Source organism: Neovison vison, chromosome 1 (genome assembly GCF_020171115.1).
Source record: "Neovison vison isolate M4711 chromosome 1, ASM_NN_V1, whole genome shotgun sequence".
NCBI classification, from domain to species: Eukaryota; Metazoa; Chordata; class Mammalia; order Carnivora; family Mustelidae; genus Neogale; species Neogale vison.
This window is the reverse complement of record NC_058091.1, coordinates 198,785,085-198,809,226: the sequence shown is the minus strand read 5'-3', so window position 1 is coordinate 198,809,226 and position 24,142 is coordinate 198,785,085. Positions and strand designations below refer to the sequence as shown.

Below are 24,142 nucleotides of genomic sequence, written 5' to 3'. Positions count from 1 at the left end.
TGCAGTAGGCAATGGGGAGCCACCGTTAAGTTTCAAAACAGAAAATATTTCCGTATATTTCATTCTACTTTTATCTCTTTGAATATTTGGTAATTTATACACAAGTTTGCCCCTGTCCTTTTATTTACCACCTCTATCCTAGCAGCAGCAGGGAGTAATCTGCACCCATGTGACAGTGTAACATGGAAAAACAAAACCAACCCAGAGAATCCGGAAGGGCTAGCTGAATTGAGCTGAATTGTAATCATTTGGCATAACACTCTAAGTTATTCAAAACAAAAATCACATCTTTGCATTGATGAATGACAAAAAATAGTCTGGTGAAAATGTAGAACCCATGATGGTGAACACAGACTCCCTCCTCACAGTGAGGTGTGAAAGGAGGTGTTGGTTGTGTACACGTATAGGGAACCAGGAGAAAAGAGCTAAATAGAGGTGGTGGCATTAAATTATAGACACACTCTTTCTGTGTCCTGAAATGATAACGCTATTCTCAAGTGGTTTTGATAATGATGGAAAATGTTAAGGAGAAAAACACACTAATTGAGCTGAGATCAATGGACTGGAAGTTAAGGTGAGAGAAAGCAGGCCATCTAGCCCTCAGCAGATGGGGCACTGGCTTCGAGAGGGACAGCGCTCAGGGACAGAAAATAACGTGGTAAGAAACAGGCAGGCCAGGGGCGGGGTGCTTCTGCTGTCCAACAACACAGATGAAGGGAGATGGAAACTTTGCAAAGTGATTCAAGATTTCTAGGCTGAGGCTCAAAAAATGTCAGTGCCACAAGTAGAAATCACACAACTCTCAAGAGGAGGCAGTTTTCAGATGAAGGTCACTATGATGTTAGGCCTTCTAAATGAGGTGAGAGTTATTACATTAAAATATTATTACAGTGACAATCTAAGTGTGTGTGACCTGGAGCCTCATTGAACAATTACAACTGGAGCTACAGAGGCTGCCAAGGCATAGATTTAGAGATTCACGTTGGTGGGCCTAATCCACTCTGAGAACTTGCCTTCAGCTAACAGAACATTTTTCTTTTTTAAGATTTTTTTATTTCTTTATTTGAGAGTCAGAGAGAGAGAGAAAGAGAATGAGAGAGAGAGAGAGAGCATGAGAAAGGGGAGGGTCAGAGGGAGAAGCCGACTCCTTGCAGAGTAGGGAGCCCAGTGCAGGACTCGATTCCGAGACTTCAGGATCATGACCTGAGCAGAAGGCAGTTGCTTAACCAACTGAACCACCCAGGTGCCCCTAACAGAAAATTTTTTAAAATAAAATTTGGGGGGCACCTGGGTGGCTCAGTGAGTTAAGCCTCTGCTTTCAGCTCAGGTCATGATTGTAGGGTCCTGGGATCGAGTCCTGCATCAGAATCTCTGTTTGGCAGGGAGCCTGCTTCCTCCTCTCTCTCTCTCTCTCTCTCTCTCTACCTGCCTCTTTACCTACTTGTGATCTCTTTCTGTCAAATAAATAAATAGAATCTTTAAAATAAATAATAAATAAATAAATAAAATTTGAATGTTTTCCCTGAGGGATACTCTCACCTCTCCCCCCATTGTATTATACCTTGGCTTCACAAATTTATATTATTTGCCCAGGCTTGAATGCATCTGATTTTGAGACGTAGGATAATCCCTTAAAGCCAGAGAAGTGATTGAGTTTGCTGCAGAAAAAAAGGCAGAAAGGATAGAGAGAGTGTGAGAACAGGAGGACCAAGGCCATGAAGACTGTAGCAATATCTGAGGAAAGAATAAATCAGAATACCTGTCTTAGGAGGAATGCCAGAAAGGGATATAGATGTAATTGGGGATGGGGGCAGAGGGAATAATCAAAAATGGGGGGAAAAGCCTCAAGAAAATCACAATATTGAAGAGGCATACTCAATATGAAGAGAAATCAAAGACTCACACATAGACATGAACTCATTTCAGAATGACAGGGGTGGCAGGAATGGTGAAGGAGATGATGAATTTAAAAAAAAAAGTATCTAGGGAGAAAAAGGGGGGGGGATTCATCTGGCCTCAAATTTCTCCTAGGCAGTACAAAACACAAGAAGACACAATTTCTTCATAAAGTTGAACATAAATATATTACACAACCCAGCATTCCCATCTCTAGGTTATTATCCAAGTGAAATAAAAACCCAGGTTTGTGCAAAACCTACACACAAATGGTTACAGAAGCTTTGCTTACAATCACCGAATACTACAAACAACCCAAATGTCCTTTAACAGGTGAAAGGATCATCCAACAATGGAACGTTCTTACAGTGGACTACTATTCTATAGTAAGAACAAACAATTGCGAGGAATTTCAAATGTATCATGCCGAATTAAAGAAGCCAGATTGAAAAAGTGACATAATATATCATTCTATTACTAGGATGTTCCTGAAAGAAGAAACCCTTAAGGACAGAAAACAGATCAGTAGTTGCCAGGGATTGAGACAGGGGAGGAACTGACTACAAGGGAATCTTTTGGAGTCATTTTGATAGTGATGATTGATAAAAAATTTTATGCATGTTTCAACTCAAAACTATACACCAGGAGTGAATCTTATTTTATGTCAAACACACACACACACACACACACACACACACACAGAACAAATCAATTGAAAAATAGAGGTTATAACCTACGACAAAAAAGTGACCAATGGAAGGGCAAAATTTTAATTTTATTAGCAGAGCTTGAAGAGGAGGGGATAGGAGGAAGTAGTATAACTTAAATTCTGTATTTTTAGTTGCAAGGAATCAGTAATATTAAGTTGTTAATTTTTAAAAAATTTAGCAGTGGAGTATATCCCTTAGATTTGTCAACTGACAGAAATAAAAAGAAATGGTTCAAATGGTTATAAGTGAATGGGATTTTTGTGAGGAGAGCTTTTCTATTTCCTATCTTCTTCTACCAATTGAAATAATACATGAGCATGTATTGCTTATAGCTTATTACAAAATAAATTTCAAAGTTTATCAATACAAATATTCTGGATACAAAAATATCTTGATTTAAATTTTTTTTTTTTAACCAGATCTCCTATTTTGGGGGGGGTGGATGAAATTTAGAGCTGCATCCTCAGGGTACATAAAGGTGAGAATTTTATTTACAATATAAGGTATCCCATATCCAATATAATATAGGTATCCTAGCTAGTTTCATATACAACAGACCACAAAAGTATTGAAATAATATCATAAATGTTAATATATAAAGTGAACATTAGTTGTTCAGATTTGTTGTATTTCATTATATCTAGTAAACATTTAAATTTATTCCATAATTATGTATTAATGAAAATCTTTTCACTGAGATCATTTCCTGTCTTTATGCTGATACAGTAACATAAACAGAAATATTGTATGGTGACAAATAAGCCTAAAAAGTAGTTGATGGTATTTTCATCTTTAGCCAAACTCCTGGCTGAACCTATGCTAAGACCTTTTGTAGAAAAACATCACAGAGGCTTTGGGGTCTGAACAGAATTTGACAGGGGAACGACTTAAAGAACAGTGATTGAAAAAGGAATGCACTCCATACAAGAAAGTTTTTAATAGCTTCTGATATATTGTAAGAACTCCAAAGTGCCAGTATGTGAATGCATAATTAGGTAGGCGAAAATTCATTACAAAGTGAATTTTGGTTCAACTTGACAAGTGAAAAATTCTCCCATGGCTGCTTTTGAGAAAATTATTATACCTTCCTTTCATCAAAATGTTGCCAATTCTGCGTTTCTGTCAATAGCATTTAACCTGTTTATTTAGGTAGTCTGTTCTCTACTTCATTAAAGTAATGGAGAACTTTATTTAAATCACATTCCTATTAACTTACACAACACATGCTCCTATCATCTCACATACTAGAGAACCACTGTTTGCATCCCCATTCTTGTAGCCATGGAAACAGGTGCCACCCACATCTCCTGCTACAGTTAGCATGGGGACAAATGTCCCTAAGCTGTCATTCCCCTGCATCTACCATGTGTTCAGGTCATACATCTCCCAAGCAGACTTTTGCCAGTGTCTGAGAACAATGAAGGTACTAGGTCCAGCCCATTCTTGAAGGACAGGAGACTCTTCAAGTATGTGACCTTAGCTCGTGGAGTTCTCACTGGCCCTGTCAAAACGTTCTTAGAACTACCCTGCCACCCATGACTCTTTCTACCCAATCCTCCTTGCCCCCTCTCCTTTTGCAGCTATCAGATCAGCAACTTGGTCTGAAGGTTCACTTGCCTCCCCTTCCCCCCTCCACTTTATCCTTCATGTGCAGCTCTCCCAAAAAACTTTTTGCACCTCTCATCCTATCTGGGATCTGCTTGGAGGATTTGAACTGACAAACTCATTCTGAAGGAATGGTAAGCATTGTTGCTCTCCACCTCAAGATCCTCTGGGCCATATCATCTTCAAAGAGAACAGACTGTACCTAACTTTTATGCAAATTAGGAATAGACTTAAATGAGCCCCCAAGCTTCCTTGTGAATGTCTTATATTTGTGATGTATGATATCTTTCTCAGCCTCTAGCCAGTCTCCAACCTGGCCTTCACTCTTTGTGACTACCCTGTCCATCTACTTTGGAGAGAACTGGTGAAGAGCATGGACGGGAACCAGAATTAGCACTCTGTGCCTAGGTTCCTGAGTGCCCTTACTAGGAAAACTAGGGTGATAGGTCCCTCATTAATAAGGTTATTTTAAGGATCTTTAGTTAAATATGTGTATTCAATTCACTTAAATCATGCCAGCCAGGTGGCAAATGCTCTCCACGTTTACCCTCTTTGTTATCGTCAGTAGTTTTACACTGAACCTACAGCTAATTAACAAAATTGACCAAAGGATACAAATTTCCAGGTAAAAGGTGAAGATCTAACGTATGGAATGGGGATTATAGTTACTACCATATTATATACTTGCAGGTGGCTATGAGAGTAGATCTGAAATGCTCCTCCCACAAAAAGGCTATGGCGACGATGTGCCATGATGGAGGTGTTGGTTACCGCTATGGTGGTGTTCATTTTTACATGTTATCAAATCAACACATTACACAGCTGAAACTTACACGATATTATGTGTCCAGGGTTATTTCAATGAAACTGGAAAAAAAAAATCTCAACCAGCAATATGGTGTTGGAGGTAAAGCACCATATACGGAGTCAGAAGACTTCATTCTAAGTTCCAGATGCCACTTATCATCTCTGCCCTTAATGTCTTTTAATGTTTTGCAACCTCACAGGCACCTGTCTCTTATTACCCAGTTCTTGGGAGGGTCAGAGAAGAAGATCTGTGGGAATGTACTTTACGCACCGTAAAGGACAACATGTAGAAGTTACCTAATATAAAATGATACACAGGTATTGGATTGTTCCATTCACTTGCCAAAGCCCGGGCTCCCGGAAATCTTGATCACCGTGTTAAATTTTTATATCCTAAATACACTTTAGACATGCTGCTTTGGGAGTTAAGGATGAGAGGGAAGCCTGCTCCTGTTTGAGAACATGCCAATGAGGGGTAGAGAGTCACTGAGTCTCTGAGGCCTTGCCTTTGGGGCGAGGTGGGAAGAAAAGGGATTTTTAGGGAGCCAGAGCATGACAAATACCCAGATTTGAATGCCATGGCTTATGTAATATACGTAATGGCTCGGAGGTATGTATTTCGAAAATCAGCTTCCCTTTTTTCTTAAACCCACCTCTCCATAATCAGGCAGCCGGCTGCTGCATCCGGAATTTACTGCTGTGAGCAACCATAAACCTCGTGTTAATGGCAGGGCTGCCCGAGGACAGACGCTGTCGAGCGCAGTGTGTGCAGTGAGAGGCCACAGACAATATTTTCTACTCTCCACACACCCCAGGGCACTCACATTATCATCTGATACAGCGCAAAGGTCCTTTAATAATTATTATTATTATTAAAAGCAAACAATCAACTCCACAAATCAACAGCTCTTTTCAGAGTTTCTAATCTCTGTTTCCTCTCAGATGTACGGTTATTGTCCACCTGGAAAGGCCCCAAAGTGATAGCCAGAAATCTGCCACCACCACCCCTTCTGCTGTTCCTGCCATCGTATTTAATTGTGTTTGCTCAACTCGAAGCCAAACTCATATGCAGTATATTTAGATGGTTAAAATAGCAGAGCATTCCTCTGTATTCACAGATTATTTTCAACACCACAATTCTTGGGAATTAGTCTGGAATAAATAAGGTAAAGCAACATAAATTTGTTCCAGTGACAAAGAAAACAATATCAAAATGGCAATCTGGAGATTCGCCATGAATGAAGGACTATACGGTGTCCCTTCTGGTGAACTCTCCTGCAAATGCAATCACCGTCTCATTCGCTAGTGTGGATTTATTTTAAAGTGAGTGAGAAAGAAAGCAAGAAACTAATAGTAAGAAACTGATTCAGAAGATCAATGTACAATCACTGTACTTGCTCTTACATAGCATTAAAAGTAAAGATGTAGAACTGATATATATGTTGATTTTCTGAACCTCGAAGGAGCCTTTTTTCCCCCACAATGGCAAACTTTCTAAATTGAAAAACATCTATCATTAATATATATTCAGGATCTCTCTGAGGTCTCAGCTACTATATTTTTTTCCAAATGCCTTGAAAATCACAAATTTACAAAGGCTTGGTTACTTTTCTCAGCTAACTCTATCTTAAATTTTTTAACATGTATTTTTAGTATAATTTAATAAATACAAACCCTATCACTCAAATGTAAAAAAATTTCTGAATCAAGGAGTAAAGAACTGACTTTGTTGCTAAACAGGTAATGACTTGAACTGCATCAGTTAATTAAATATAAAGACCAGTGTTCCGTGCTTTTAATCCGAGCTAAACGTCACATAATAATAAAAACAGGCATTTTAAACATACAGAGCTTTAACTAGATTTTCATTTAAATTGGAAAATGCAGAGAATGAACATGCACACAGATGACTTTCTTACTTGAGATTTTCCACAGTAGACTTTTCCTATCTACATTAGACTCTTGATCCAACCTTGCATTTAGAGAATGCCAACTTTGTGCTTGTCTGTCAGGGGCTGACTTCTTCTCTATACTCGTATTCCTCATTTGCCTGTTAATTCAGCAAATATTACTTAAAAGTTATTGTGTGTCCAATGGCTGTTCTAGGTACTGAAGACACGGTTTAAGTAAGACAGGGAAGATGTTGTTCTCCCGGAGTACATATTCTACCCTGAGAGGCAGGACTAGGAGACAACAACCAAACAGAAAGATCTCAGCCAGTGATAACTCAATTAAGAAAACACAGTAGAGAGGTGCCTGGGTGGCTCAGTGGGTTAAAGCCTCTGCCTTCAGTTCAGGTCATGACCCTGGGGTCCTGGGATCAAGCCCTGCATTGGGCTCTCTGCTCTGCAAGAAGCCTGTTTCCTCCTCTCTCTCTGCCTGCCTCTAGGGGTACTTGTGATCTCTGTCAAATAAATAAATAAAATCTTAAAAAAAAAATATTTGTCCTGGGGGATGCCTGGATGGCACAGCCAGTTAAGCAGCAGACTCTAGGTTTTAGCTCAAGTCAAGATCTCAGGATCAGAGAATTCAGCCGTACAATGGGCTCCACACTTGGCATAGAGTCTGCTTGGTATTCTCTCTCATTCTCTCTCTGCCCCTCCCACTTGTGCTGTCATGCTTGCTCTCTCACAGTCTCCCAAATAAATAAATAAACAAATAAACAAATAAATGATTTGTTCTGCCTTTGGAATCCACCTAGAACCAGCCTGTGGGACGAACAGCGGGATTGTCTCAGATACAGATAATGTTGGTACCACCACATGTCTGCATGGTCCTTCACACGGTCATCTCTTGTGTATCTCCTGAGTGGCTCACATGGTTATTAGATGCCCCTTCCCTTCTGCCCATTTTCTCAGTCATGCCTCTGCTGCCTGATCGCTGACCTGACACGTGTTCTGAGTCTCATTATTGGCTTAAGCCTGGAAACTAAACTCAGTGTCTGTAACATCAGGTATAACCTGACTGCTTCACTTACCACACTAGCTCCCTGATAATTCATAATGACATTTATTGTCTCCTTACCTAAGCAATGACATGACTGCTATGTGCTATGGGCATACTTTTTAAATTATATGTTTTATTTTCAACTTTCAAAAACATTGCCATGTCCTTTAACATTCTTGATTATGTCAACAGTCTCCATGAAGGAGATACATAATTATCATTACTTCACTTTATTTATTTAATTTTAAGATTTTATTTATTTGAGAGAGGGAGAAAGCGTAAGTAGGGGGACTGGCAGGCAGAGGGAGAAGCAGGCTACCTGCTGAGCAGAGAGCCTGACACGGGGCTTGATCCCAAGACCCTGAGATCATGACCTAAGCCAAAGGCAGAGGCCCAACCCACCAACCCACCCAGGCATTCCAAGTTCATTTTAAAGATGAGGAAATTCAAACTCAAATAGTTTTAGGTAACTTTCCTAAGGTAAGCTTATAATAGGGACTGAGAACTTAGGAATCCTGCTTTCCCATCTCCATCCTGTTCCAGGAGTGTTGTGGAACACTCTAAGCTTGTTCTCTAGAGAGTAAGTCTAGAAGATTTCTATGCTTGAAGTGTCTAGAGGGTAAGTCCACAGATGGTCTGCTTATGCTGCAAAATTAGAAGACCAGCATAAAAGACTTAGAAGGTAAATAGAAAGGACTCCCTTCTCCTCAACTTTTTTCATATGTGTATTTGAGTTCAGTATTGTTTCTAACACTATGTCCTCAGACAACATTTGAAGCCCCATATACACGCTTGAACCACAGTGCAGGGATAGATTAGTATAAACATCCTACCAATTAAAGAAAGAAAAAGAACAAGTTTAATTGCCACGTCTGAGAAAAAGAACTGGGCATATTCAGCAGAACTGCTGTAGGTTTTCTTTTGGCTCTGCCTACCTCCCGAAATCATAATAGTTCATAAGAAATATCACTTGTGGGGCACCTGGGTGGCTCAGTGGGTTAAAGCCTCTGCCTTCGGCTTAGGTCATGATCCCAGGGTTCTGGGATCAAGCCCCACATTGGGCTCTCTGCTCGGTGGGGAGTCTGCTTCCTCCTCTCTCTCTCTCTGCCTGTCTCTGCCTGCTTGTGATCTCTGTCAGATAAGTAAATAAAATCTTAAAAAAAATATATCACTTGTGAATGTAGGGGGTAAACCATAACTCTCATTCTAAAGCTTGGTGTTCTGTTGTCTCACTGTCAAATGTATGGTTTTAGATAGCCATGTTGTCAAAAACCCAATTCACTACTTAAAAACAAAAAAATCAGCATTTTCAAGTAAGTTCAATCAAAGGAGTCTCTTAGAAAAAAATAACAGAAATGATTTCCTTACCTGTTCAATTAATCAAGTCACATAAATTACATTATTAAAATAAATGGGAAAGTCCTAAAAAATAATTAAAACTCTCAGGTGTCCCACATCCTTCTAAGGCAGATTATGTTCATTCACTACAGCTCATAGTATATAGCAGCTTGAAGTGGAATACTTTTCATACCATTCTTTAAGGTTCCAAGGTTCTTATTAAGGTGATAGCCTAGCTGCTACTATTAAATATTCATGACCCTTTTCCAAGAGAAGTGTTTTTAACTGATACTTCTGGCTAAATTTGTGGGAGTCCTTTTCTCCCAGCTGACTCTTGCATGTGCTCTCTCTCAGGGAAAGAGACTTTAGTAGGCATTGTCCTAACTGAAATGTATCTAAAGTTTTACACAAAAATAACATGGAATTTTGTAAAAAATTCATCTCAAAGTGAATATTATACATAGCAAATGCAGAAAGGTTTGAGGGATGTGTTGCCCCCAAAGTACAATTTGGTGGATTAGAAACAGCAATTCAAAGCTGAAAAAATTTAGTAATACAGAATACAGTTAACCTACATCAACTCTTGAAATTTTACAAATAGCAGGAAAAAACTAACTCCTCATTCCTAGTTTGTTTCCAGATAGACATGTAACATTGTATAAACATTATTTAACCACAGACTCAACAGAAGACCTGGTCTCTCCTCTACCACTCCCACCTGACGTCTCCCAGGCAACTTGCAGAGAGGATAGGAGCAGGTCTGGGGGACTTTTCTCAACTACTGCCTGCCAGGTGCTAAGCTTGCTGGGAGAAGGCTATCCTTGATGGGAAAGCTCCATTGTTTGGCTTTGTCCATGATGAGTAGGAGAGCTTCATTCAGGAGTGAAATATTAGGAACACCACTGTGACCATACACTTAAATGACAGGTTTTACTGACAATAAAGCTGCCTTTTTTAAACCTCTATCTGGGAAATTATGGGAAATACCAGGTATCTCCCCACTTTGTATTTTCTCATATGTACCCAGATTTGTCAAGGATGACTTGACGATTCTATTATGTCACTGCCATTATGGTCTTTTAGGAAAAAATTGTATTTAATATTTGTATTGAAAAGATATAGAAATACAGTCTACATCATAAAGATTATATAGAGAATACTTCTCATACTGAACTATAAGCAAACAAATGATATTTGAATAAAAAAGTTGCACACATATTTATCTTAGATGAAAATGTCATACCAGATAGAGAAATCCAATTTTTAAAGATTACACCTTATGGTTTTCAGTCAAGACTCTAAAGTATTTTAAAATCCTTGCTAATAGATCCAAAATATAAAGGAAATATTTATACTTTCATACAAAATAAATTGCATGTGTAGGTTCCCAGGCAAAAATCACGGTACCATTTTATTAGATTGTCCTGGGCTCTGTGTGTGTGTGTGTGTGTGTGTACATGCATGCATTTGTGTATGGGTGTGTGTATAAAATAACATGTAACAAACTATGCAACAAAGTTCCAAAATAACTGGCTTCAAAGCAAAAAATTCAATCATGATGATTTTAGGATATGTTTCCCTGATTAGACTGGTTGATTTGGCTTGGCATTTTTGTATGCATCCATTAAATTATTATCAACAAATACAAATCAGTACAAGGACATTCAAGTTGATAACTTTTGGTGTGCATAATGCAAAACTATTATAAACACGAAGTCAAGCATATTTAAAATTTGGACTAAAACGGACTAATTTCATCTCAGAAAAAATTTTGTACTGCCTTTTGTAAATACTATGGAAAAACAGCATTTACAAAATATACATGGTATACTTTCACACATGTCTCTCTTTATGTAACTAATAAATAAAGGAGATATATATATCTATCTATATCTATATCTATATATATATATATACCCTTTTCCCCCAACCAGATCCCCCAAATCACAAATCTCATTACCTGTTTTTGAGCAGTACACTGAAGGTCATCTTATCCAGTCCCAGATAATTTGGCAGCAAGTTTGACCAATTCCAGTTCCATTTTGTGATGGCTGACTGTTGATAAATGAGAACACGCTATTGTTAGTTATTAATCAGAGTTAATATGATCAGTAAATTAAAGCTCCAGCTGTGATAGACTAACTAAGAAGGAGGGGGGTCCAGAACAAGGACTTAGACAGATAACATCAATCATGTCCACAGAAGAAGGTTTTTATTCCAATAAGACAGCAATTAATTTATAAATCCATTTGGGGATGTAGTCATTATTTATAAAAATATAAATCAATTTCTTGAGTCGTTATTCTTCCCAAGTGCTAATGGCATTTGCCCAACAAGTTTCCCTGAGAGGGTGACTCTTTGAGAAGAAAAGTGAAATAACTGGCAACTTTTTCATCTATCGAGTGATAGTTTTTATTCTTTAGCACCCAGAAATTTGATGAAAAAAAGACTTAGAAGTGCTATGACTCAAAGTACAAGACACCGCTTAATTAAAGTGTGAAAATAATGCTATTTTGGGTTAAGAAAATAACTTAAAGGGGAAATTAGAACAACCTGTAAATGTAAATAACATTCTCTTTTCTCATTTAGTAGGTAATTTCACAACAGAGTAAGGAGAAAAATTGCTGTGAAAGATAATCTCATAATTCACAACAGAATAAAACATGCCATTTATTTAAACACAGTGAGGCTAATTTAACAGCTACAATGATTATTTATGGTTTGGAGCACCCTAATGCACAACATAGAGAAGCAGCCAACATACTCAAACTTATACAATATATTTGGTTTTCAAGTATTATAGATGCTTGCATTCCTTAAAACTAAACAGTTTTGATAATAAGAGTCCAGGCCAATGTTTAAAATCCTCTAAGAACTATGCCCTGTCACCTGCTGATTAATGGAGCACCACAATCCTGTCATAGAGCAGGAGAATTCTGCCCCAGGTTGTCAGCATTGAAGGTCTTATTCTACTACAGTATTGATGAATGTAGACTAGGGTTGTAACAGGCATGGCAAAAATATTATCTGCATCCCGAATTAGGCCATTGTTTTAATTCTTATTTTCCTCAGAGCTCTAGGTCAAGCAATCCTTCTCTTCTGCCCTGTTGGTTGGAAGAGTCTGTCAGGAGACCTTTCCCTTTTTTGTTCACCAAGAGAATAAACAAAGCAAAAACAACTTTAGATTTCAAATGCTTTGGCTTTAATTTGACCTTTTTAATGTAATGATTGAAGTAGGTAGCTTAAACAACTGCATATTCTGACATTAAAAACGTGTGGTATTTATTACATTACCTTTATTCCAAATACCCAGACTTTAAGATCATTTGCAAATTAATTTGAAATGCAGGAATATGTTTAGGATTATAAAAAGGGAAATCTATCTCATGTCACTTAAAATAGGAGCTCGAGGCTTTATTTATAATTAGTTGTAAATTCTTATTATTTCTCTGATAAGTTAGAAAAATTCATAAAAATTGCAAGGCGTTGAGTGGGTGGATTGGGGATGGGGGCGAGCAGCAAGGGAGGAGACCATTACGAAATGCCTGCTTTTTCAGGCCTTCTCTTGACACAGCCAAACAGATGTTCCCTCTGCCCATGGTGAACTGACCTGGTCAAAAGTTAAATTATACAGACCAAACATATGAATCAGTTTGACAAAAAAAAAGAAGATAAAATAACTTTTCCAAAGTCAATTCATGCAGATCACATAAATAAAGACCACATAAATAAACAAAGCCCTTTGCTTCCCAGGGGGAAAAAAAAAAGCGTATAAGTACTCAAACACAAAGCACTTTTTTCCTTTATTTATGTGAAAAAAAAACCCACACGTTTAAGTTAACTTTACTATTTTCCACATACCTGATCTAACATGTTTTCACTAAATGCCTTGTACACCTGGAAAGGGTTAAAAGCAGAAGGCTGATCTTCCACACTCCTCAAGGTCGTCTTTAAAGGTCTGATGGGTAATGGCTTTTCCTCTGAACCATTCATAGAAAACAGCTGTTCTTTTAAATATTCCTTCAAGGGGGAAAAAAAAAATTACAAGTCGTGATAGTGGGAAGCATATATTCTCTTTAAAAATACACTGATCAATATCCAAATCTACCCTTTCAGCACATTTGCTCGATTACAGTGTATTACTTGCCTCAGGACAAAATACATTTTCAGAAGAAACATAGCAGAATACCAATCAGCATTGCAATAAACCCATCAAAAACAGGTTCACCTAATATACAGGATAGATCAGAAAATCATTTAACAAATTCTCACATAATGAATGTATGCTTGATATATCAGAATCTTTTAAACAGGCATTGTCTTCTTATGGGTTCACACGTTAACATGTCTGGTTACCAAAACTTAACTCAGATGCATGATTCCTCACAGTACAAGATTGCTCGTTCATTCACTAAGTGCAGTTGTTACCTACTCTCTGCTCAGCAGAGTGCTAAGTACTTTGCTATTTCACTGCAATCTTCCTTTATGTAGAATTAATTATAATTCAAACTTCTAAACTCTATTTCCATGCTGTGGACTGAAAAGTATCAATGTTCAAATGAAGCTCAATGTATGTAATTCTAATCCCCCAACTGCCAGTGGCAGCCTGGGCAAAAAAGTCAATCTACTGCTTTATATTTCCTTTTCCATTCATAAGTAAAAAAGGTGAATGATCCTAATCTGTTATTAGACTCTTTCTGGAAGACGACCATTAAAATGACGTCAAGGTTCCTGTGTAAACCATCAAATACTTACTATTAGTAAGTCATTTAAGAAATTAATATAAAAATTCTCCAGTATGTCAAAATATAACTTTTTCTTTAAGAGTAGGACCAGAGAGAGAACATTAGAGCTGAAAAGAACTTCAGAGGTCATCTGGAAAACCCTTGCTACTTGAAGTCTGGCGCCCAGACCAGCCCAGTCAGCCTGGGAACTTGTTAGAAAAACAGAATCTCACCACCCCAGGAGACTGGCAGGCACGTGAAAGTTTTTGAGTAACTCTAGCCCACACCACATTCTGCAGTTGGCTCTGAAAGGTCACAGATGAGCCTGAGGTTACACAGGGGTGAGTGGTAGAGTCTGAGTGAGGAGCCACGCCTTCCATCTTGGTTCACTGTGCTTTCTCCTCTACCTCTGTAATATAATTTCCTGAACAGAGAACGCCCACTATACTCATCCAGGAAGGTAAATTTTAGATCCTAAAATCCTCAACATCAAAAGCAACCACTACTTAACTATGATAATCACTTCTTAAATTTGCTCATTGTGGACCATGTCTCCTTAAATGAATTGTGTAGCATCATCCACACACAGAAGACTCCTAAGTATTATTAGATTAATAAAGCCACCAGAAAGGAAGGTTATGTCTAGACTTAGATTTTTTTTTAAGATTTTATTTATTTATTTGACAGAGAGAGATCACAAGTAGGCAGAGAGGCAGGCAGAGAGAGATGGAGAAGCAGGCTCCCTGCTGAGCAGAGAGCCCCATGCGGGACTCCATCCCAGGAACCAGGGATCATGAACTGAGCTGAAGGCAGAGGCTTTAACCCACTGAGCCACCCAGGTGCCTTGGATTTCGATTTTTATACAAAAATAAAATTTCTCTCCATCTTGATTTCTGAATGTAAAAATTTAAAAAGGAGTAAAAGATTCTAACAAGAACAACTGCTTTGTTTGCTAATAACAATCTGTTTCAACTGAGTTCCCCTTACACCGGTACATTTGGGTTTTTTGTTGTCGTTGCTCCACAATTCAAGAAAGATCAAGTGCTATGTTGCAAGTTGGGAACACAACGGTGTTTTCTCCCTTCTTAATTTCGCTGACCTTTCCACTATCTTGTCACTCTGGTCACCACCCCTTCTCAAAAACCCGATTTTTTGTGCTGTCGCTTTAACCGGATTTACTGCTAATGTGATTTATTTCTTTAGAAAAGATACGTTCTTCTTTGAACATCCTTTCTTAAACCCCCTCCCTGTGCAGTTACATGCGTATTTCCCTACCCGCCATTTCATGAGGTCCCATGACCTCAACTACCACCCTCAGCGAGGCCACCAGAATCTCTAAGCACGGCCTCCCTCGTCTTTGCCCGTGGCCGGCTTCTTCAACTACCCACCGGACTTCGATGCTCCGACATCCCCCCTGTATCTCAAACACCAACACTCTTCAACCCCTTTCCTGGCGTAATTCTCTAGGACTCGGTGGCACACTCAATCGGCCCCTCGCCCAGGCCTGCGCCTGTAAATGTCCCCATATTCATGCTCCCGTTTTAAGCACATTCAGCAGTTCCCCTGAAAACGCCCAAGACTCACAGCGCGGCCCGGCAGGCGACCACGCCTCCCGGCGCAACTGCGCCCCCAGCGTCACGGCGCTTCCGGGGAAACGGCGCTTCCGTGGAAACGCCGCGGCGGCGAGTGCGACGCTGGGCGCTGAGTACCGGCGCTGAGTTTGTCGCGGGCTACAGGCTCTGGCCGTCCCGGGGCAAAGGGCTCACTCCTTTGTGTGGTCCAGCCTCACCTCCCAGGAGGCCACTTCCTACCTCGCCACGAGGCTTCTCCCCGCGCACAGGCAGCAAGCATTTAGCCCGACGTGCCACGTGATAAGCAGTGCCGCCAGCCGTAAAGGTACTCGGCGGTAGGGAAAGAAAGATCCTCGCTCGCAGCTCACGGCTTCAGGGGTCCACAAACCCTGCCCGGAGAACAGCCTTTCGATTTCCTGACTAGAACAGGCGGCTGCCAGCCAGGAAATATCCCCGCTTAATTTTGCTTACTGGTGATCACTGATCTTTTTCACGTTAAGGGCTTTTAAGGATTGGACTGGTCTATCAGGTTGGCAATCTCTCCCAGCCGTGACTGTTCTCAGAACTCTGGGAACAGCACGTTCCTAAAAATCTGAGGGTAATCCTCCTGCAACATCTGTTCCTCAGTAATCACCATGGTTACTTAAGCCCATCTGGGTGGCCATGTGGCCAAGCCAATGAAGGCCATGATTTCACAACGGTGGTCTTTCTCTTAGCCAAGGCCAGGAGCTCCTGAGTTCCCCACATAGAAACCCTAAACGAATTATGAGGGACCATTAGCAAATGGGAATAGGTTGTGTTACTTGCTAAACAATTATATACTGCGCTCTAGTGCCTCAGGGACAGGGCCATTTCTCCTAACAGCAAATCCCTCACACCCTCTCAGGCGATCATTGAATGCACTATTACATCACCTGTTTATTGACTGGTTGATTAGCTCTAGGAAAGCCAGGAAACAAAATTTACTTGAGGTAACTTTCAGGTAAATGGTAGCCGAAAGAACATTTATGTAACTGAGTTGTAAAATGCTATTGTAGGATTTAATTCACTCCTCGGAAATTTATCGTTTTTAAGGCCTACCCCAATGAGATAAAACACTACTATAGCTTCCCATTACTCACACTTTAGAATTTTTAGTATTCTGAAAAATTACATTCGTGCATTTGCAGCTAAAAACATGATTCTAATTCACATTAGATGTCACGCTCTAATTCAGGTACAAATGCTCCAATTAAAAACCTGATGAAGTTAGTACACTTGTATTGTTCCAAGTCCACAGCTGAGATACCCGCTTTTTACATTTTTGCTCAAACGGCCAGAAACATGGAAGGTCAGAGGCTTAACCCAGCAGAGACGCATATAAGCATGACATTGGCCCTAACCAGTGCCCATGCATTAATGCATTTTCTTGGGTTAATCGAGCTGCGCCCTAATATGGTTCAATATTCTTCTCAAGTTTTCTCATTATGGAAGAAATCTACAGCTTCACCTGACAAGTATGACGTCTGTAGGAGAAGTACCTCTCTCTCCGGAAAATTCATCATTTCACAAACAGCAGATCTTAACATCAGTTTAACAGTCACAAACACACAATTCCCAAACTCCAGGTCTAGTCTATACAATTCAGAACTGAACTGAGTTTATGAGCCGTGTTATTGTTTAAACCATATAAATAAAACCTACATTGTTTCGGTGAGGCTTCTGCTATACAAATGCAGAACAGCCGGGTCTGAATAGATTCTATTAATAATGCAATATTGAGTTTGGTATTGACTTTAAGAAGTATTATCACCTCCTTGACTAACCCTTAGCTGCCAGCAGACGCTGCCTCAGGCCAGTACACACCTAATTGCTCGGTAAAAAGGCCGTTTCCCTACCTCATTGAGCCGCATGATGTGATAAATTTGCCGCAGGTACTCGCTGCCACCTGGTTTGTGGCAGATATCCAGGACCATCATGTTTATTTTCTGCTCAGTCGGTTCAAGAGCACTATCTCCTTCTTCTAAGGCTGTGCTTTTCTCTATTGTCATAAATGCACTAAGTACAAAGAAAGCATAGAAGTATCAGTGGTGAAGAATTGTAAAGATGGAAAATAATCAAAGAGATTGAGTGTGGAGAGTCGATGTAAATCTCATATTCAAAGCACCATAAAGACCGCTCAAATAGGTAAGCTTTCCCAAACCGCCCCTGAGCATAGAAACGGAGCCGCAGAACTAAGCACCTGAAAGCATTTTAAAAAATTGAATCGTTTCTTTAAAACAGTTCTTTATTGCATTTTTACTCCTATCTATAAAACATTTTCCCATTACTGCAATTGTTGGAATTGCTATAATCATGGGATGAAAACAAAACATTTCTTTTTAAGAACATGTAAGAAATAATTTGTATTTTCTCTTTGAGGATAAAAAGTATCTTTGATGCCTGAAAGAGCTTTGGTATTCTGTCTTTTGTAGATTCCTCTTTACACCTGTCTTTGGAACACATTAAAGACTAATTAAAGTGTCAAAAGGGGGAGCCTATTATGCTAAATAAAGGCTGGGCGCTCACTGGCAGCATGCTTACCACTGGATATTTTAAATTGGCCTTTTGACACTTGTTGCCTTTAAAAATATATGGCCTCTCCCCTCCCACCACCCCCCAACCCCGTTTTCTTCTTGGTAAGGATACCTAGCAAAAGCGACTACCCTGATTATTCTTCAGGAAAAGGGTCTATCATGGCCACCCTGGAATATGCAACTTGTATTTGTGAAACATTTCTTGTTATTGATTTTAAACATTATTCAGATAGTAACGTTGAATGACATAAATTTAAAAAAAAAAATTCCAGACATACCAGTGCAAAAGATATCATGATATTCAACGTACATGATATATATCCCATACCACTTTTCTTATTACATTGCTGTTAGGATCATGTTAGGCTTTGCAGTCTAAGTATTCTTAAGAAAATGCATGGTTTTCCACTGTTCCGCAGACTAAATGAAATTTACTGTGGTGTAATCAGCTATATACTGTAGTTCATTACTGAGATTTTGCCATGATTATAAAATTAGTTCTGCTAAGAGTAAGTGCTGCTGACCTGAAGACTGAACCAAATGATACCCAGCTGCTGGACATTAACTTTTATATTGCTTCCACATGTAGCTTCAAACCATCTTTCTTAAAAAAAAAAAAAAAAAGAAACTTTACAACTGTGTAAAGCTTGCAAAAAATAAAGTGAATCCTACTCTTAGACGTATTCGTTAGCTACAGTAAATCTTCAAACAAACAAACAAAAGAGACCCTGTTGCAATAAAAGAAGTTTGTAAATATCTTTTTGAAGCTGCATACAGGTTGCAAGCAAAATTTGTCAGGTTTTGTACAGGCTGACATTGAAAAAGTTGAGGCCCTCTGACGAAAGAGTGTCTCAGTGTCAGCCCCTGAATTGTATCCTTTCCTGTCCATCACTGTGCAGGTGAAGCAAATGATTGGATTCAGTCAATGCCATGATTAATGAGTTCCTCTCTGGATTTGGGACTGCCTATCAATCATGTCATTAGGGAGAATGTGCCCTGAAAGAGGCAGACCTTAGCCAAGGAATAACTGCATTAATCTTAATCTGTATATGCACCCAGCCAGCCAAGTCAGGGTCACCATGATGAAAAACAATAATCTTCAACTCGACAAATTACTTTGCAAAGACAGACATTTCTTTACTTTTGGGGCTGTGTGTTCTCCAGAATCTAAGTTGACTGTTTACAGCTTGAGTGTTACTACAAAGTGAAGGTTATTTTAATGAATAGTAATGCTTTCAGGCAGTACGCAAGACAAGCAGTGCTTAACAGCTGCCTGCCACCTTTCCACTACAGGTCTTTTCACAATTTCCCTAAAATCAAAGTTAAAGCTGAATGCTAGTGAAAAGAAATCTACCTAAAGGATATTGTGTCGTTCCAAGATAACCATCAGGGGGAATTAAAATTTTGATTACCCTAACAGAACTATTTCAGTTTAAATGGTTACATTCCCAAACTTAAAACAATTATGGTAAAGCCAAGGCAGCCCCTCACCTATACACAGACATCGGGGTTTAAAGTACATTTTCCTTTATGGCATAGATCTAGAAACTAAATGATCATCGATTCGGGAAAACTATGCAGAGGGAGAAGTTCACTTGTATAATAGATAATCAATCTGAAATCAGAATCAAGAAGTACATTCCTACAGTGCCCATTAAATCCTGGAAGAGATGACCTAATGTGAGTTAATAAGTCAAATGTACCGTTTCAGATATATATAAGAAATAACTTTAAATCTGAACTCTTATATATTTTCCAGAAACTGAGAAAGACATAGCATTGTGCTAATTACATACTCGTACACATTCAGGAACTTTGAGGACTGTAAAACATCTTTTTTTTTTATCAATATGTAAAATATTTTGAGAAGATCAGCAATTCTTCATTTTGGATGCATGTTGCAGCAGATAACTAATCAGTCAAATATAGCTAGCCAAATCCCTATATAGGATGTATCAGATGTGTTCGTGCTGTTTATAAAGAATTTAAATAAACTTTAAAGGAAAAATTTTATTAATTTTATTAAAATTTTATTAATGGAGTCCCGTATGTAGCCCCAGGTGTATAGCAGAGACATGACTTTACACTGATCTTATTGATAGAGGGACCCCTAAATCAAAAGTATCATAAATTTAACTTTATAATCCACTATTTTTATTCTTTTTCCCCCCTCTCTTTTTGTAACCAAAGCTGAGGATATGACATCTGGCCTTAATCTTTCATTCATTGGTTTCAATAGCCGCCAGTTGGTATTGAATGCAAATGTAAAGATTAAGAAGGCTGTTTTTAGCATTACTAAGCATTTGCCTGACTGCTGTTGTTATTCCTACCCACAGGACACCCCAGAAGTAAATTTCCACAACTCCCTATGACAGGACCAGGAAAATCAGCATCACTGAGATTTTTCCATTTGGATTAATATGAAGTCTTACTGATTAATACAAACCAGAAACGAATATTCGTTATGATAATACCAGTGAGTGCAATGTATTTTAACAAGAGTTTATAAATAACAAATGCTTACTAGTTCTAAGCTTGATGCTAAAAACTTTATGAATGTTATTTAGTTTTTCAAAACCACTCCCACCAGCTTGGTACCACCACTGAAAATGAGGTTTTGAGAGATTCCATAATTTGCCCAAGATGGCCTGCTCACAAGGGATTCATTTTTGGCCATTCGATTCCAAAGCCTGAGCTCTTTGTCACTACCTCATACTAAGGAAAGTAACAACTTTTAGTCGTTTCAGGCAGAGAGTTAAAATAGTATCTGCTAGTGACATGAGGAGATTTTAAAAGAATGGGGGACAGTGTGTGTGTGTGTGTGTGTGTGTGTGTGTGTGAGTGGTCTGAGAAAGGGCTGGCTTAGTGATCTGTAGGCCATATGAACTATAATTCCTTTATCAATATCATGCAGTTCAAAAGTGAAGACTAATTTTAAGACAGGAGTACTCTATGTACATATTTAAATTCATCAGGGACCCTTAAAAATCTTAGCAATACCACAAATCACTTAGTTCTTGGTGACAAACCTATGAGAAGGCTGACATTTTCATACAGAAACAGCTGGGTGTGTTTATAGCCCGAGTGTGATATGCCCCAGTTGCCCTCTGGGATTCTTACATTACCAGATGAAAAATGTGTACCTTTTTGACAATCAGGTACACAGAAAGCAATAAAAAGCCTTTTATATCCATTAATTCCTTCTTAATTTAATCTCCATGGCCAATCCATTTACAAAATGCTCCAGGCTATCCACGAGATACCTGTTTGTGCACTGAAAAGGAATGAAACCAAATTCTCTCAGGTTTAACTACCACCCTTTTTATCAGAAACCTTAAGATGGTGACTAAACAGGTATAATGTTCCAGCATGTCAATGGGGTTCAAATTTTAATAAAACAAGGAATGTCTGATAATCCTGTTTTTAATGGGATATTTCTCTTTTTCTGTATTCGTCAAAGTTCCCATGAAGTTAATAAAACAACCACTGTTGCCTATCTCCCAGTCTTTTGTTGTTGTTTATTGGTGATTTTGTTATTGTGAATGTTATCTGATGAAATTCAGTGAGAGAAAAACATCGCCTTACCTTTCGGTGCTCAGTTTCCTTGCTTTCACCAACTGGCTTTCAAGCCAGTTGGGTTTTGCCTGCTCGATGCTCTGTATGACCTTCTGGGTCATGCGATTAGGGCCACTTGTCTGCTTTCCCATGATGCTTTCCAAACACACACAGATTAAACCAAGTTTCTCTTTACTCCCTCTGTCAAGGGAGGCACCTGTTAAAAGTTCCACAGTGTTTCCATCCTCAAATATCCGACATATAATTACAATCAAGTTCCAGACAAGAAGGCTAGCTTTCTTCAATTCAACAAAGTTTTTTGACATTTTTCTCTCAGACAGAAAAAAGAAGTATTTAATTGGGGGAGGCAAACATGCAATCACCGTAGGTAACTTGCTGATTACAATAGATACTGCCTGAGCAGCAAGCCTTGTGAAGCCTGGGGAAGAAAGGAAAGAAAAGGTATGATTAATATTAGCATTTGCATTCCGTCACTGTGTTGTTTTGAGTGTTGCATGGGGATGTCTAATTTTTGTGGAGAAAATTGTCGAGAAGAGCAAGTGCTTGACATATTCCGACAGAACTCCACTGGGGTCCCCTCCGGGGCTGCCTAAAATTCCTCAAATCTCAAACTCACTTTTTTCCCCCTTTCTCAAGAATGAAGATTAGAACGTTTAAAATTATTATACTTTTATCTACTAAGATTGCAGGTTTAAAGGGCTCAGGTGTCCTCTTAATTAACAAATGTAAAGGCATTCCTGTTGGACCTCTTTGTGGCCTTTGGTACTTTCTTAAGCCTCCTTCTCCCTTGGAATCCATAACAGAATCATTCTAGATCTTGCTGTCCCTAGCTCCCCTTCTTCTACTTTTTAGCCCAAATGTCACTTCCTCAGATACCTTCACTCACCACCCCATCCAAAGCATCCCTCCATGCTCTTCCCAAGCCAGGTCCCACTTCCTCTCTGTTATCTACTTTGTCACCTAATAATTACCTATTTAATTGTTAATGATCTGTCAACCTCCAATAGAACATAAGCTCTATGAAGACACTACTATATCCCCAACATTTAGCACCTCATATATCAGCTATTCAATAAAGATTTGGTGAATGAATAAGCCAACAAACTGTTTCCCATGCTAGTTCTAGTTTATACTTACACCTCTTAAATGTAGTTATTGTTAAGAAGTCCTTGCCTTTTGAATGATGATTTCACACACTCTCCCTTGCCTGGTGTCATTTCTCTGAAGATATACTGATGCTCCCTCTCTAGATCAGGGTGTCTCAACTTTGACACTCATGACAGTTGGCCTGGATAATTCTTTGTTGGGAGGAGCTATCCTATGCACTACAAGATGGTTTAGCAGCATATCTGGCTTACGACCACTAGATGCCAAGTAACGTTCTCCTCAGTGTGACCACCAAGAATGTCTCCAAGCATTGCCAAATGTCCCCTAGGAACAAAATCTTTCCCGGTGGAGAACTACTCTTCTAGATGAGTCTTAGAATCTTCAGTCTTGGCCTTTCTCCAGGGTAACAATCCTACAACTACAGCTTCCTATTGGACATTTCAGTTATCTGTTCTAATAATCATTAACTCATTATAATTAAGAACAAATTAATTGTTGTCCTCCCAAACTAGCTTGGCCTTGCTGACCCTCCCTTCCCCCTCTCTGTCCCCCCATCCCTTCAATTCTTCCTTCATTTAAAATCTTTAAAGTAGTTTTGTCGATCTTTCATTCCAGAAACCACATTGATAAATCCTCCTTCCCCTTCATCTCTGACATACAGTTTCACCTCACTGTGAAACATGGCTACTGACCTATGGAAAACCCTCCTTACAAAAGGTACCTGGACTGCTGCATTGCTTTCCTAACTCATCTCCCTGCTCTAGACCTTGCCTAGCCTCTCTCTTGTGTCATGAAGCCAAATTAACATACCATAAAGTGTGTTATCTAATTTCTCAGCCATGGTTGTTTGAGCTGCTCCCACTGTTATGAGATCAGTCTCTGGAGTGTTGCTGTCAAAACATTCCACAATCCAGCCTCAGCCAGTTTCTGTAAACCTTATCTTTATTTTTATCCTCGCTGCTTTTAGGCTTCTGAATATCTCATTACTCTCACATGGAATGTCCTCTGTTTCCATGGGTCACCCATTTTTTTCAACTCTTGGTTCCAAGTCCTCTCTTCCTATGAATTTATGTGAATGTCCTATCTGCATGACCACTTTGGTAATTAGGTCTGTAATATGCCATGCTGTCACCTTTTGCATTATCATCTATTATCATTTATGTTATTTATGTCTTCATGACTTGTCTTTTCAAACAGACAAAAAGCTCCTCAAGAGCATGGAAAACAACCTCATCGATCTTTGATTATCCCACAAAGCCAGGCGCAGTGTTTTAATCCACTATATACATAACAGCATTTGAAAAATT

At 39.0% G+C, this 24,142-nt stretch overlaps 1 protein-coding gene across 6 annotated transcripts in view; it reads right to left on the bottom strand.

Annotated features, from left to right (window-relative positions):
* The window catches only part of KIAA0825 (KIAA0825 ortholog), a 407,113-nt gene that overhangs the window by 189,823 nt on the left and 193,148 nt on the right, over positions 1 to 24,142 (bottom strand). For all 6 annotated transcript variants that reach the window (XM_044265489.1, XM_044265499.1, XM_044265508.1 and 3 more), the window contains 4 exons: positions 21,738 to 22,146; positions 17,475 to 17,634; positions 13,164 to 13,322; positions 11,263 to 11,357 (listed from right to left, as the gene is read on the bottom strand). In XM_044265489.1, coding sequence (XP_044121424.1) covers positions 11,263 to 11,357; positions 13,164 to 13,322; positions 17,475 to 17,634; positions 21,738 to 22,146 — 823 coding nt within the window. The remainder of the gene's footprint in view (positions 1 to 11,262; positions 11,358 to 13,163; positions 13,323 to 17,474; positions 17,635 to 21,737; positions 22,147 to 24,142) is intronic.